Genomic DNA, 17,226 nt, shown 5'->3' on the forward strand with positions numbered 1-17,226 from the left:
AACGCAAAAACATGCGTTTTTCGTTCAGGTCCCTGCCTGAACTTCATCAGACTTACGGCAATGCTGCAAACAGTCTCACTTTAAATACTCTTCTTCCAGTGAGCAGAATTCAACTGCTGATGAGCTGATGACCTTTCCTCAGTTCTTAGTGTCAGTTTTAACGTAGGATGTAAAAGGTGACTGTACAGACACAGAAAAAAAAAAACAAGGAGTAGCGGATTATATTAAGAAATTGCCATGTTAACATAACTAAAGAAATGAACATTAAAAAAATGATTTCTGTGTAAATATTTGGCAGAAAATTAGGGACAAAGGAAAAGGGGTGTTGTTATATTAACAGGATGTGGGGCTCCGGCTTGTGATAGAAGAGGAAAAAGACGACAATAAAAGAAGATTTGTGCCAAAGATGGAACACTGGCAGGGAAATAGGTTTACCTTAGGATGTAATTATAGCCCCCTAAGACTATAGTTATGGAGCTTAGAATAATTTACTTATAGTTGGACGCTAGAATTTAGCATTTAGCAGTGAAGATGTGTTCATACAGTCCTAGAAGGGAAACTACAAAAAGTAGATTTTTAAAGAAGTATATTAAAATATTTGGTCTGGAGGATGTTAATTCAATAGCAGTAATTCAAAGGCAGTTATTATATGTTACTCTCTAAGATACAATATTTAGGATATGCTAGGCTAAACAGAAATTATATTTCACAGCAGCATGTTCATTTGGCTGAAAACTTTGAGACTCATCCAATAAAACATCTGACAACTATAAGAGGTAAGATAAAGATACAACAAGAAACTAAAATAAACAAAAGATATTGGCATTCCCCTCCATATTTACTAAAAACAATGGAATTTAAGGAATGGAAAACAGGCAAAATTTGAGAGTTATTAGTCAGAAAGAAATTGTTTCTGAGCGGCTAGCCAGTGCATGGGATAAAGCAAAGATGGATTTTAAAAATGTAGTGGAAGCAATGGAAGAGACAGAAATAGTGGACTACAGAGAAGGGGAGGCTTACAGAGTATTTGGATAATATGCATACGCTTAGGAAGAACACAATTAAACATTTTTGACAGCAATCTCAGAGCAACAAAATTATTAGCATAAAGACATAGACAAAAAAAGTGGAAAGTGCTGTCGCAGAACTCAGTGACCCCAAGACAAGGTGGTTAACAAATAATCCTAAAGAGTTAATGGAGACATTTTGGTGAGTTTATGAAACTTTATAAACAGCAGATGAGGATGGGGCTCAGGAAGAAATACAACTGGAAGCATTTTTTGGAAAATGCAGATATTCCAAAGCTTGGTGATGTGGAGGCACAGAAATTAACATCCAGGAATGATAAAGAAGAAATAAAAATGTTGATGTATACTCAATCGACATGAAAACCACCAGGAGGGGAAGAAATTCCTACAGAAAATTGAAAGTTAGGAGGAAAGTGCCTTGTTGAAACTTCAGAAGGCACAGTTTAACAATGTTTTGAAGGCGGTGGGGGATTAATACCTGCATTGTTGAGGGAGGTAGTCGTGGTATTGTTAAAAAAGGAGGGCAAGAATCCTGCAGTCCTTATATCGATAAATTTCAACCCTAAATCATAGCTACAACATGTTTATGTCTATAAATCTCTAAGTGGGTGGTTAAAAAATTCTAACAAAACTAGCATATATGAAACAATGTGGTTCTGTGGAAAGTACACAAACATTTAATATCCTTAGCAGAACGATTATTCAGAAGTAATTCAGTTATAAAAAAATCCATTGATGCCGATTAGTTCATTGTACATAAATCATTTTATAAGGTATGCAGGGAATTCAAGAGAAGGGCAATGTTATTGTACAAAAAGCATTTGATAAGGTATGCAAGGAATTCATGACCAGGGCAATGTTAGTAACTGTTTGTCCAGATAGTACAGCAAAGTTAATAAGGAGTATATATGATAGATTAGATCCAAAAATAAAGGTAGAAAAAATCCTTTCTGAGAAGCTGAGTTTGAAAGGGACAAGGCAAGGATGTCCTTCTGCCTCTTCTTTTTTTTATATTCTTGGAGTATGCAGCCAAAAAGATAAGGGGTTTTTGAATTCAGGAATACAAATGGTGTAACAATTAGGAAACCCTTGCACCATTTGTAGATAATTATATCTTGTATATTAAAAATTCAGAATATGACATTACAGGATAAAGAATAAACTTCTAAAAGAAGAAAAACATTATAAAAACTTCAGTACAGAGACATGACAAAAGAGAAAGACCTGAAGCAAAATAATAAAACCATTTTTACTCCACTCAAAAAAAAAATTTAGGGGACAAGAAAATGGGCAATACAGTCCTAAATAAGAAAGTAGATTGTAAAAAAGAAGTTCTGTACTCATCATAACATTCCATCTGTATTGTTGATTTTTCATCTCTCCTCACATGTGGGTTCGGATCTGAGCCCTTGGGTCCATCTCAGCCATTAGCAAGCTCGTGGCAACCAAGAAACTCTTGGGTACCTTCCCCTTACCCAAAATGCATCGCATCTCTCCCCCTTACCTCAGATCTTTTTTGTTATAATTATACTAGTAGGAAGAGAAGGTGTAATATTTAACACACAAAAGAGCCTTAAGTGAAGTGATTTCTGGAGTCAAATGAAATGTAATCTAACCCTAGAAATCATCTTCCCATTCAACCAGGAATTCAAGGATGGTGGCTGGAGGGTGGGATTGTGAGGAGAAATGAAAAATCGACAATACAGATGGTACATTATGGTGAGTACATAACGTCTTTATCTGATATTGTCAATTTTTCATCTCCTCCTCACATGTGGGACAGAGTCCCCAGCTACCTTTATCCAGGGAGCACTCACGAGAGAATGTTCCTCAGAACCATCGCTCCAAAGGAAGCCCTTCCCATGGAGACCAAATCCAATTTGTAATGAATGATAAAGATAGGATGGTTTGCCCAACTGGCAGCTTTGCAAATATCATCCAAGGAAGCATTGGTCTAGAAGACTGCAGAAGCAGCCATTGCTCTGGTAGAATGAGGCCAAATGAACTTAACAGGCTTCATGCCTTTTGAAGTGTAAATAAAGGGAATACAATTAGAAAGCCACTTTGATAGGGTAACTTTGGTAATGGGAAGGCCTTTCCTAGGTCCTGCAAATACAATGAACAGTTGTTTTGCTCTCTGAAACTTTTTGGTTCTATGTAAGTAGAAATGTAACTGTCTATGAACATCCAAAAGAAGTAGAACATATTCGCTTTTATTACTAAAATTAGGGAAGAAAACTGACAAATGTATAGTCTGATTAATATTTTTTTTGAGAAACAACTTTGGGCAAGAAAAAAAGGTTGGTACACAAAGCGACTCTGTCTTCATGAAAAATCAAATACGGAGGGTGAAAAGACAGCGCTTGAAGTTCTGATATCCGTCTCGCAGATGTGATAGCTACCAAAAAGAGAGTCTTCCAAGAAAGATACTTAAGATCACAAGTTCATAGGTTCATACTAGGCTATCTGCCCTAGGGCATTTATAAGCCTAGCCAGAGTGTGTTTGGCTTTCGCCACCCATTTTAAATTAATTTTGCTATGCCCTTTTTCGAGGTTAGTATACTGTGCCTCTGTCTAACAGTGACACAGAAGTGATACCCGGGGTAAACCTACGATCTCCCATCCACTCATCAAGATTCCCCTTGAAGAGAGTCAAGTGAGGGACTCTGCCTAACCTGGAATGGGATTTTATTTCAGAGTGAAAGGAGCCTCTGGGTTATGAATCTGTACCTCCAGCATGTCCTATTTATTTCAGTGTTGAGGTTCAAGTCTCTCGAGCACGTAGCTCGATGGGATTTGGATTTTCTGAGGTACAGCATGTCCATTAATTCCGGGTTGGACATGGCTTTATACGTCAGGCACAGATCGCCTCTGAGCAGGCGGTATGCCACTGAGTAGAGCTGGAGTTAAATAACCAGCCCTGCCAAGTCTCGAACCCAGGACCCTATGCACTAGAGTCAGAGCAACACACCACTAAGCCAAATCAGCTGTTGCTGCAGGCTCGAATGGGGGCTGAGTAATCAGATGCACAACCAGATTTAAATCCCAAGGGGGAGAAAGGTCCTTGTATGGATGTTTTAACAACATTGGTCCTGTTTAAGAAGGCTTTGCAAAGTTTCTGTAAATTCAAGGACAAGTTATTAAACCAGCATGAAAATTCAAAATGGCTGCTAACTGCACCTTAATAGTAGACACCACTGCTCCATTACTGAAAAGGTGGGCTAGAAATTCTACAATTAAATGAATGAGAGCCGTGACTGGATCCATATTGTGTTTTTGTGCCCAGAGTACAAACCTCTTCCATTTACTACTATATAGTTTCTGAGTAGATGGCTTATGGGAGGACATCAAGATATGACGGACTGGGGGGAGGAGAGCATAGGTTGTCTGGCAATCAATGGAAGTGGAGGAACCAATCTGTCAGCTTGAGATTGTGAAGGCTGGGATGAGTCATTCCTGTCTGATGCGACAACAGGTCTGGAAAGGGATCCAGAAGCCAGGGATCCTTCTGTAGATGAGAATAAAGAAAGGGGAAACAGATTTGCCAGGGTCAATATGGTGCAATGTGGATTACTGTCCTCTTCATCCTTCTGGCTTTTTGAAGAAATCTGGGGATCAATGGAACAGGAGGAAAGGCATACAGAAGTCCGGGGGGCCAATCATGTATCACAGCATCCCTTGGGGTTTGCCCATGTTGGGGAATCAGGGCAAAGTAGTTTGCTGCATTTGTTGTTTAGGGGAGAAGCAAAAGGATTGCAGCAAGGCTGGCCCCATATGTGGAAAACATTCTCCTCAACTTTTTGGTTGAGTGACCATTCATGTGGCATGAGAATGGCTCTACTCAGCTTGTCTGCTATGACACTGGATTTCCCCGGAATATGTGTTGCTATCAGAAAGTGGTTAGATAAGATCGCCCATTGCCACACCCTCAGCACTTCCTGACAGACAGGGTACAATCTGGTTCCTCCTTGCTTGTTTATGCACCATACTACTGACATGTTGTCTGACTGAATTGCTACCATCCCTAGAGGAAGGGAAGAATGAAATGCCTGCAATACTAACAGCACCACCCTCATCTCTAGGACATTTATGTGGAGCTTGGCCTCTTATGCAGACCAGGTACCTTGGACAGTCTTTCCCAGATAGTGCCCCACCACCTGTCTGAGAAGCATCCATGGTCACCATAGCCTGTGGTTGAGGGGGAACAAATGGTCAACCCTATGTCACCTCTTGTGAATGAATCCACCACGCGAGATCTTTTTTGCATAAGTCCGTTATGAGGATCTGACGAGACATTGGATGATGAATTATTGACCACTGAGAGGCTAGAAGCCATTGCAAAATTTGCATGTGAAACCTGGCCAGCGGAACCAACACAATTGCAGCAGCCATAGAGACCAAGGCCTATAGAACATGATGGGCAGCTATCCTTTTGCTTCTGATTAATCTTGTGGTCTGCCTTTTGATTGTTAATACTCTGGAAGGGGGTAGTTTGGAAATTATCTGAGTTGTGTCCAGCAGGGCTCCTATGAACTCTGTTGTTTGTGTGAGTTCCAGATGAGATTTTTGATGATTTATGGTTATGCCTAGTTCTGAACAAAGTTGAAGAACAAAGTGTCTTGCGTAAACTAGTAGATGCCTGGTCTGAGCGGAAATGAGCCAATTGTCCAAGTATGGAAACACCCAGAATCCTTGTCGTCTCAGGTGAACCGCAACCACTGCCATACATTTGGTGAACACTCTGGGGGCAGTAGTGAGACCAAAGGGCAGAGCTCTGAACTGGTAATGACTGGCTCCCAACAAGAAGCATTGGTAACATCTGGAGTGTCTCCAGTCCCGTTTTCTTTGGAACTAAAAAGAACCTCGAGTAAGTTCCGAATCCTGGGCTGGGGGAGGGGGACCTCTTGGATGACTCTTTTTTTCTAGCAGTTTTTGAATTTGTGAGACTGCTTGATCCCTTTGACTGGGTGAAACATCCAGGATTTTCTTGTTGGGAGGTAGTTGTTTGGAAAAGGGAATTTGGTAACCCGTGGATATTATCCTCTGCACCCACACATCAGACGTTATCTTCTGCCAGACTCTCCAATGCAGGGATAGACAACCCCCAATTGCCTACAGAGGTGGACAATCGGGCTTTCTTTCAGCAGCACTGAAAAGGATTCCAGGAGAACGGTTCCCAGGAACCTTGGTTTTGTGGACCTCCTCTGACACAAGGGGAATGTCTTCCTTTGTTGTTTCCCCATCTGCCTCTGGGGGCAAACTCTCCACATGTGTCTTGATATGATCCTTGAAACTTTTTGAACCACATTTTTCCGCTACCTATCTGACCTTTAGGATAGGGTCTCTTAGAAGCTGAAAAACATATGCCCATGGCAGAAAGGGTTTTACCTTCCTTCTCACACCTGGATAGCGTATCCTTGATTTTGGGACCAAAAAGTGCCGTCGAACAAAGCGTTGATGAACAAAGACTTAAAAGGTTCTGCAAAATCACAAAGGTGCATCCAGGCATGCCTCCTCATGGAATGTTGGAACCTGCCACTCTGCTCATTCTTTCAGTTGTGTGGGCAATAAGCCTCATGGAAGAGTTGGAAATTGAATGTAGGGTGACTAACTGGGAAGTTACTTTTTCTTTAGCTCCTTCAGTTACTGCTCCTTGAAGGGTATGTGATAGCTCCTTGATCAAAACCCTTTTGTAACCTGGTAAAATGAGATAGATAATTCAGTGACAGCAGGCAAAGGTTGCTGAGGAAAAGACATGCTTCCCACATCAATCCATCGTCCTAGAATCTTTACTAGAGGATGGATAGTTGAACTCTCCTTGGAAAGTTCTTTCTTGGTTGCTGCCGCCACGACCATGGCATCTACTGCACCTCCCTTAGTCCAGAAAGCCTTATCAGATGGAGCGGTTATAATCTTATTTGGTCTCTGGAGAATCAGCTCAATTGAGTCTGGTGTCTCCCATATCTGCCGTGAGATTAGATCTATGAGCTCATTAGTGGGCAGAGACAAAGTACAGTTGTGTACACTTACCATAAATGTAGATGTTTGAGTGTCTTCACTGTTGCAGTCATGACTGTAGGGTTCTCCCCTGCCGGTAGACAGTCCTCGGTCGGCCAGAATCCCAAAGTCTGGGTCCGGCGTCGGCTGTTCAGCCATGCTCCCTGACATCAGAGCGCCAGGAGTACAAAGCTGACAGCCGACGCCATGTTCTCCAGTTTTTCTTGCCCCAAATGTCAGGTGCTCCAAAATGAGTAAGATCCCATACCCTTTGCAAATACACCTCAAAAGAAGGGTGAAGAAGGGAACCACACAAAAGAAAAAATAAGAGGGGACAGGAGGGAGGGAAACCCAGACTGCAACAGTGAAGACACTCAAACATCTACATTTATGGTAAGTGTACACAACTGTACTATGTTCATCGTGTTTCACTGTTGCAGTCATGACTGTAGGGTAGAATCCCAAAGCAGAATAAAAGGGAGGTGGTCATAAAGAAGAGGGGGTGGCTAAAAGGCCCTGCAAGACAGCAGAAGCAAAGCCTGCCCTAGACTTAGAGTAGAGAGGTAGATTGTAGTGCTTGGAAAAAGTATGCACTGAACTCCAAGTTGCAGCTTCCAAAATGTCTTTGGTAGGAACTCCCCTGGGGAAGGCAGCTGAAGTGGCAGCAGCTCTGGTAGAGTGAGTCCTTATACTCCCTGGGATTTGCTTTCCATGGTGTGAATAACAAAATCTGATTCCATGAGCAATCCATTTAGAAATGGTCTGTTTTGAAATGGCTTTACCTCGGGAACTTGAAGCATAAGAAACAAACAATTGCTCTGATTTCCTGATGTCCTTGGTTCTGTCTAGGTAAAAACGTAGTTGTCTGTGTACATCCAAGGAATGCAAGATCCTTTCCCCCTTATTTTGAGGACTGGGGAAAAAAGTTGGCAAGTGAATAGTTTGATTTAAAGCCACTTTGGAAACCACCTTAGGCATGAAAGTAGGATTAGTCCTTAAAGACACCCTGTCTTGATGAAAAATAATATAAGGTTCCACAGCCATGAGAGCTTGCAACTCCGAAATTCTCCTGGCAGAGGTCAGAGCAAACAGAATGGCTGTCTTCCAAGATAAAAACTTGATGTCAGAAGTGGCAGCAGGCTCAAAGGGAGGTAAGGTGAGTTTTTCCAAAACATAGTTTAGATCCCAAGCAGGAATGGGAGGAGATCTAGGGGGCCTTAAGTTTTTAGCTCCTCTGAGAAACTGTCTCATGAGCTGATGAGAAAAGATAGGAGGGTCTGTATTATAATGAGCAGAAATAGCAGAAGCATGGATCTTTATGGAAGAGAAAGAGAGACCCTTTTGTAAGAGGTCTGTCAGATAAAGTAAAATCAGCGGAATGTTAGGAATAAGAGGATCTGAATCCTGAGCCTGCATCCAGGAGCAAAATCTTTTCCATTTTCCTGCATAAGATTTTCTAGTGCTAGGACGTCTGGCTTCTAAAATGACATCCATAACCTGCTTGGGTAGGAGAGAATGAATCAAAGACCCTGAATTAACCAGGCCGCCAGGCTGAGAGTTTTGACATGGGAGTGCAGAACCTGACCCTGGTGCTGGGACAGAAGATTCTGAGTCTGAGGTAATACCAACGAGGGCTCCAGACAAAGGTTTTTCAGAGTTGGGTACCAAAATTGATGAGGCCAATTTGGGGCCAGCAAAATTATCATCTTGGGCTTGTCCTGTTTGACCTTTAATAACACCAGTGGAAGAAGAGGTAGAGGCGGGAAGGCATACCCCAAGAGGTTTCTCCAACTGAATGATAGAGCATCCACTTTCCAAGCTAGCTTGTGGAAAGTCCTGGTGCAAAAAATCTGTAGTTGATGACTGAGGTGGGATGCAAAGAGGTCTATGTGAGGACATCCCCAGACTGCTGTAATCATCCTGAATATTTCGGTGTCCAGCATCCATTCGTGTGGATCTGACAGGTTTCTGCTCAGACTGTCTGCCAGGATGTTTTGCTTCCCTGGTAGAAGCTGAGCTTGAAGGTCCAGTTTGCAAGCTAGAGCTGTGCTCCATAGATTCATGGCTAATCTGCAAAGGGGGTAGGAATGAGATCCCCCTTGCTTGTTTATGTACCACATAACTGTGGTGTTGTCTGTCCGTATCAGTAGCTGTCCTGGTTGTAGAAGATTCCTGAAAGCCAATAGAGCGTTCTGTACGGCTAACATTTCCTTTAAATTGATATGCAGGAGCTTCTGATCCTTTGTCCAAAGGCCCTGCAGACAGTTGCCCTGAAAATGGGCTCCCCATGCATAATCTGAAGCGTCCGTGGTTAGTATCTGAGTGGCTGGAGGCAGACTGAATGGTTTTCCTATGTTTAGAGTACATGCCTTAGACCACCAAAGGAATTCCTTTTGGAGACAAGGCACGACGGTTATCTGTATGTCTAAACTGTGGCAATGCTGAGACCATACACTTTTTAGGTACCACTGGATTTTCCTCATACGTAGTCTTGCATATGGTACGAGAAGGATGCAGGAGGCCATATAACTCAAAGCCTGCAGGAATTTCCTTGCAGAAAGCTGAGTTAAAGTTGCCAAGGTTTTGAAAATTGAAGCCAGCTGTAATTGTTTTTCGGATGTCAGAAATGCCATCTGAGTTGTGGTGTTTAGAAGAGCACCCAGAAAAGTTATCTGTTGAGAGGGTGTCAAATTTGACTTTTTTATGTTTACAGAGAATCCCAGGAACTTGAGAAGGTTCTGAACAAATTCTAGATGCTGGAGTAAGACATCCTTGCTGTCTGCCTGAATTAGACAATCGTCCAGATAAGGGTAAATTTGAATTCCCTTGAGTCTGCAATAAGCTACTACTGGAGCCAGGCATTTGGTGAAGACCCTGGGCGCAGTAGACAATCCAAAGGGCAGCGCAGAGAATTGATAGTGCCTCAATCCGGCCCTGAACCTGAGGTATTTTCTGCATTCCTGCCTGATGGGAATGTGTAAATATGCCTCCTTTAAATCCAAAGTTACCATCCATGCATATTTGGTCAGCATTGGAAGTAGCTGCTGAACAGTAAGCATCTTGAAATTTGGTATCTCGAGAAAAGTGTTCAAGACTGACAGATCCAGAATGGGTCTCCATGAATTTAGCTTTCTGGGGACTAGAAAAAGCCTTGAGTAAAAACCTTGTCCCATCTCTGAAAGTGGAACCAATTCTATGGCTTTCATAGCCAAGAGAGCCTCCACCTGGTTTAAGGCCTCTAACCATTGATGTTTTGGAAGATCCGGCCATCCGCTTGGTCTTGGTACGGTATGAAAATGGAATTTGTAACCTCTTGAAACCACATCCAGAACCCACTTGTCTTGGGTTATATGAGTCCAATTTAGGTGAAAAAGGGAAAGTTTTCCTCCGAGTGGGGCTTCCAGGCAAGAAGTTCCTGCAGCCCAACAGAGGGAGTCATTGAGCCTGTTTTCTATGAACTTGCGACCTGCCCTCTCCTCCCCTAGGGGTGGAAGCAGTCCACTGTCTTGGTCTATAAGAGGCTTGCGTTTGAGGTCTTCCTCGGGAGCGTCTGTATCTACCCCTCTGAGGCCTGTCTGAATTGGGAAAGGACCAATTTTTTGTAGGCCAATTCCTACTAAATCTGGGTGGCTGTACTTGTAAGAAATCTTTAAATGTTTGCATGGATTTTGCCTTGTCCTCCATCTTCTTAATCACCTCTTCAGCCTTAGGTCCAAACAAAACATTATGCTCAACAGGAGCATCCAATAACTTAGCTTTTACTTGATCAGGCAAGTTTTGTTCCTTTAACCAAGCATGCCTTCTAATGACTGTACCAGAGGCAGCAGCCCTACAAGAAGCCTCCAAGGCATCGAATCCACAGTGTAAACCATGCTTCCCAACTTGTTCAGTGGCATGCATTAAGTCATGTAATTCCTTATCATCTGCACAGGCAGAAATGGAAGTTAGCTTTTGTTTCAAAACAGACAGAAGAAACTGCTGGTATTTCAGCATATGAAATTGGCAGTTTAAAGCCCTAATAGATAAAGTAGCAGAAGTGTACACTTTTTTGCACCATCCTTCTAAAGATCTGGAATCCTTCTCAGTGGGAATGGGTTTTTTTAGCAGTAGCGGCCTTAACCCCCTTAGAACCCTGAGAAATGGTTTCAGAATCAGCAGTAGGATTCTTGTATAAAAACTGGTGGGAATCAGGAACCCTATAATATCCGTCTGGCTTAACAGGAGCTGGAGGAAAAGAGTCCGGAGTTAAGTTAGCTTCCGAAAAAGCATCATCCACAATATCCAAAATAGGAGGAATAGCCAGGGGTCTAGGTTGGGGAAGAAGAAGAAAATCCCTAAGTCTTTTCTTAGATTCCAAGTACTCCTGTCCTTCCCAGTGAAAATGTTCCCTCATTTCATGTAAAGTTTCCCCAAAAGAGAAATCCTCAGGGGGAGAAGCTGAAGGAATGGATTCCTCAGCATCAGAATCCTCATAAGGAGGGAAAAAATATTCCTGGTCAGAAGAAGAAACTGAAGTAACAGAAGCCTGATCAGAGGAGTCATAATACACTTCCTGCCTTGACCTTTTATCTGGAGGGGGATGTGAACCCCTAATCATAGTAAGTAAGTCCTCCGCCATTTTAAGTAACTGTTTCTGAGACTTGGGTGCCGGATCAGAAGAGGCCTGAGCTGTAGTCTTTGATTTAGAAGAAGTCTTTGCCTTTGTCTTTGGCTTTGCCTTTATTAGAAGCTGAGTAGGCCTGAAAACCCCTTCGAAAGCCGGTACCTGCACAGCGGCTCCGGACCCATCCGAAGGAGGAATGTCCGAAGGTCCTGCAACAGAAATATTCAAAGGCCTAGTTGGCTCCTCGTGGGAGTCCGTTTCGGCCATCGGTTCCGAAATGGCCGACAACAGGGGCTGCAAAAGCGCCTCACTGATGACGGCCGAACCTGAAGCTGGCTCTGCTTGTACAATATCGTCCGATTTGGACCTCGGAGGCCTGTCTTTATCCTTGCGTCGTTTGTGAACTCCGGTAGCCGGAACCGAATCTGACGACATTTTGTAATTAAAGCGCCTACCAAAGTAATGAAATGCAAAATCGTACCTTCGTTTAATCGTACGTTGATTGAATCTAGCACAAAACCGACAACTAGCTACGTCGTGGTCAGGGCCTAAGCAAGGAATACAGTACAGAATGAAAATCCTTATGAGGTATTTGCTTCCCACAAGAAATACAATTATTAACTTTTTCTGACATCGGACTGGAGCAAGAAAAAAGTTTCAACGGGTACTTAGCTTTGAGTAGGAGAAGAAAGTCTTCGGACTGAAGTACGATTAGCAAAAATTGTCAGGAGTCAGCCGACCGGCAAATGCGAACTGCTATCACCGCACGGCAAGAAAGACTGGAGAACATGGCGTTGGCTGTCAGCTTTGTACTCCTGGCGCTCTGACGTCAGGGAGCATGGCTGAACAGCCGACACCGGACCCAGACTTTGGGATTCTGGCCAACCGAGGACTGCCTGCCGGCAGGGGAGAACCCTACAGTCATGACTGCAACAGTGAAACACGATGAACATCCAGGAGTTAGACGTGTGGGAACCAAAGGCGGCCAGGTATGCCGACTCCTCGGGTAAAGGGTAGCTGGACTTCCAGTCACCTCTCTGCTTGAGAATCTCCAGTATCTCCCCAAAGGAAACTTCTTTGGGAGGGGGTGACTGTGGGGATCCTTCACCTCATCGAGGTTGATGTCTTCAGTGGCTGGCTCCTCTGTGGAGTCCAGATGCTTCCTCTTGCATAACATCTTTGGAGCAACCTCCTCAGTGGGATAGTCTGGGGAGGTATTGAAAGAGTAGGGGCTACCCTGACAGGTATCCTGGAGCCTAAATTCCCACTGCCCCTGTGGAACAAGATGGGAAGAAGAAGAAGAATGCTGAGTATCTGTCTGGGATAATGGATCTGAGGGGGAAGGTGACTTTTTTGCTGCAGTGACAGCCACAGCCTTCTCCAAACCCCAAACGCTGCCCTGTCCTGAAAGGACAAGCACTCTGGACCCAATAAGCCATGCTTTCGGGATGGAGACCCCCCCCCTTTCCAGAAGACAGCTTTGCCCAGTGTTGAAACCAGAGCTGAGCTCATATTTGCTGATTCTCCAAGGGGCATCAACAGCTCTGACGATCTGGGAGTCAACTGCACCTGGGTTTGCGAAGCAAACTTCGGCTCCGGAAGCTCTCCAGCTCTGAAAAGGCCAATAAGCTCTGGGCGGAAGTCTGAGCTGAGGAAGAGGACAAACTAGGATCTGAACTCAAAGACATTGGGTGTATCAGATCCGTGAGCTCCAAAACTTGCCTCAAAATCAGAGGAGGAGGAAGACGGGGAGTGGACAGTTTATGTAGACCTGGAGCCAAAAGGGTCGAGGTCCAGGGGGACTCAGTGATATCCTGCATCCATAAGATCTTCTGCATCATCAGTTCCACATTTTCTTCAGTAAGACTCCTGGTCGAACTGGGGGACAAAGCAGAAGTGGAACTTGATAAGAAAAAAGCACAAACAGGGTAAGGTACCACCTCAAAACGAAGTGGAACTTGGTCAAATGAGGGAGAGTACAGAGTCCTCTGTAAAGTCAAAATTGGCTTGAAAGGGCTAAGCATGGGATCTGACCCATCCTTGCCAGATGAGATCAGAGCCAAAGAAGCTGGATCTGATGAAGTAGTGGTTGGATCTGAAGGCTCCAGTCGGATTCAAGACTCCCGAGATGAGGGAGATTTTATCTTTTTGGACTTCAGCTCTGAAAAATTGGTTGGCGCAGACAAAGGCCTTTTCTTGGCCTTGTCCGAAGATTTGGAGGACAAGGACAAAGCAGGGCTCGAATGAGCTGATTTAGTTTTAGAAGCTGAACTTGACTTATCCTTTGCTCCAGAAATAGCTTCATCAAAGGAAGAAGACAACATCCCTCTTAAAAGGAGTTTGTTCCTTCGGTCAATTAAGGCTGTATTGTCAAAGGAATGACATATCACACAGTTCTGTAAATGCAGAGGTCCAACACAATATACACATAAGGAGTGTGAGTCACTAAACAGAATCTTATGCCTGCACTTCGTGCTCTTCTTGAAACCACACGGTTTCTCCTGTTTCTCCGGCATGACAGAGGAGGAAGGGAACAACACTCACTCAAGAAAATAGAGGAACATTTTTTTTTTTTGGCAGGCACAAGGATGGGAGAGAGAGTGAAAAAAAATCCTACTAACAATATTAGGCAAGAAATACCTCAAGGGCAAAAGGTGGGGGGAGAAACCTATCAAAAAAATGGTTACTGGCAGGAAGGAAAAAGAAGTAAAGGTAAGCTAAATAAAGTAGCAAGCAACACCAGAACAGAGCAAAATTTCAACAAAAGGACAGACAAGAATTATACTACTGAAATCTATTGAAGTTTGAAGAAATTTGAAGTGAAAAAAGGAAAAATTACAACCTGACACCAAGAGCTAGCTGGAATTACCACGTTTTCACAAAGCAGCAAACAAGATCTGCGGTAACGAGGAGAGATGCACTGTGAGTAAGGGGGTGGTACCCAAGAGCTTTTCGAATGACACAAGTTTGCTAACGGCTGAGTGGGATCGGAGGGCTCGGATACAAACCCACATGTGAGGAGGAGATGAAAAATTGACAATATCAGATTCACTGTTTGAATTTTTTTTTTTTTTTATAAAAACTTAAAAAAAACATAGGCTGAGGCCATTTTCTAGTGTTGAAACTGAAGCACAGCAATATAAATCTGGACAGGAAAGATATCATGGTTCATTACAGCATAGGAGAAAGACTAAACAACTAAAGCAGGTCGGGAAACTTTAGGCACCAGGATGTCATACTGTCTCCAGTCCTTGCTTCTTCCGTAATGAAAGATGGACTGCCACTAACCAGATCAGATACACAAATCTGTTTTTCTATGTGCACTACCTTTCTAATGTGATTCCCTACACAAAATTCTGAAGAATGATTTGAAAAATGTTCAGCAGCCCTTACATACATATATATGTACACACACACACACACAGACACAAACACATACAATAGTGCAATCAAACATATGCATTCCTATGAAAAGGTAGGAAGGCATCTACATATTAACAGACATACTCCCTATGAAGGAGACTATACAGTTTTTATGGACTAGTCTTTTTCTCTTCCTTTTTTTCTTTGATTAAACCTTGTATGCAATTAATGGGCTATCCCGTACAGCTTTATAAAGATCAATGTCAGTGTAATTTAATGTAAGCGTACATATGGCAGGGCTTATATCCATTCAGTTTGTTTCAAAGGCTGAGGATCAAGGAGCCATGATTGTTACAAAGCAGTTATGGTAAGCAGAAACTTGCATCCAATGGACAGCTTTCCTGCTTGAAGAGGGGTAGTGTAAACTAACTGCAGAATACCACTCCTGTACAATGTAGAGGGTGGCAAGGATGCCAAATGATGTCAGTAGTAATGTGCATAATATTATGATGCCAGTGAATACCACAGCACTAGGGAACATACCGTCTGCAAAATCACTACAACAGCAGCATTGGTTCAGACAAAAGTAGCCTACCAGGAATTTGCATGAACAGCCAGCAGATCTGTACTACAAGTACCTTACTGTGATGCTAGAGAAAAGGTACAGGTGTTACAGCCAATGTTAGAAAGTTTTAGATGAAGTGAGTAGTGGAGACAGCTCAAAGGCTGCCAACTCTGTGGAGGTCAAACAGTGAGTATGAGCAGTTAAGAGAAATAATGTAACCCTTATCTTAATATACTGCTGTGTAACATCTCTGCATAAATAATTTTAGAATGCATTCCTGTGAATCAGGTGTATTTTCATGGTAGAAGGGATAGTACAAGTGAAGAAGTACTGAGCACTGAGTTCCTACTCCCACTTACATATTTTGCTTCCTTGTGCTACATCAGAGTATATGCAGATGTGCTTTCAAGGATAAGATGAAGGAAGAATACACAAAGGCTACCACCTCTGCATAACAAAAATAAAACAATTCAGGGCTGGGATTGGGTCACCACGTTAATGTGATGGCGGATAGTCATTTTTTAAAAAGCTTTAACAGTCTCTTGAGTTTAGTTTTATGTCAAAGTGAATGCAACCTACAAATCCGGAGTGCTATGGCAAATGAAAAGCAGAAAACAATTTTACAATTGTGATATGAATCTCTTCTAACTTTCTGAATATGTAACTGCAAACAAAGACTCACTTGTTCCCAAGAGATGATTTTATGACGTTCTGCAGGCTGTTTTTCCAGAAAATTAAGCTCTGTAACACCTGGACGACTTTCTGAAATGAAAATCAAGTTCCATTAACAATCAGAAGCAACAACATACGGAAGTGTCACTTATACATTTCTAATACATATCTGAAATAATACATGTGCAACACCTGTACTACATATCGGTTCCTGTCTATATTTAGTTCAGTATATAAATGCATGTGTGTATATGTGTGTGTGTGTGTATATACTTACTATACTTACTGCCCCCCTGCAAAAAGCAATGTTTTTTTCTTTTTTTTTAATTTTTGTTTCTGTATGTAGAGAGGGTTTTCCTTACACATGTGTAGTGGACTGTAGACATTTGCTTTGTTGACATACTGTGGTTGGTGTTATTGTCACGGATGTTGGGTGTGTCGATCAGTTTAAGTACGTGTGTGTTTGTGTGTGTGTGTGTGTGTGTATCTATATCTATCTATAGTGGCTATAAAAAGTGTACACACCCCTGTTACAATGTCAGGTTTTTGTGATATAAAAAAAATGAGACCACAATAAATAATTTCAAAACTGTTCCCACCTTTAATGTGACCTATAGCCTGTACAATTCAATTGAAAAACAAACAAATCTGTTAGGGGAAAAAATATAAAAAATAAAAAACGTACAAAAAGCTGGTTGCAAAAGTGTACACACCCTTAAACTAATACTTTGTTAAAGCACCTTTTGATTTAATTACAGCATTCAGTCTTCTTGGGTAGGAGTCTATCAGCACTGCACATCTTGACCTGGCAATATATGCCCACTCTTCCTTGCAAAAGCGCTCTAAATCTGTCAGACTGTGACGCCATCTTTTGTGCACTGCCCTCTTCAGGTCACCCCATAGAATTTCTATTGGATTTAGGTCTGGGCTCTGGCTGGCCTATTCTAAAACTTTAATTTTCTTCTGGTGAACCCATTCTTTTGTTGATTTGGATGCAT

At 42.5% G+C, this 17,226-nt stretch overlaps 1 protein-coding gene across 3 annotated transcripts in view; it reads right to left on the reverse strand.

Annotated features, from left to right (window-relative positions):
• The window catches only part of TPGS2 (tubulin polyglutamylase complex subunit 2), a 612,577-nt gene that overhangs the window by 283,436 nt on the left and 311,915 nt on the right, over positions 1-17,226 (reverse strand). For all 3 annotated transcript variants that reach the window (XM_044078027.1, XM_044078035.1, XM_044078044.1), the window contains exon 2: positions 16,239-16,318. In XM_044078027.1, the coding sequence (XP_043933962.1) occupies positions 16,239-16,318 (80 nt within the window). The remainder of the gene's footprint in view (positions 1-16,238; positions 16,319-17,226) is intronic.

Source organism: Protopterus annectens, chromosome 1.part1, assembly GCF_019279795.1.
Source record: "Protopterus annectens isolate FY-2018-M chromosome 1.part1, PAN1.0, whole genome shotgun sequence".
NCBI lineage: Eukaryota > Metazoa > Chordata > Ceratodontiformes > Protopteridae > Protopterus > Protopterus annectens.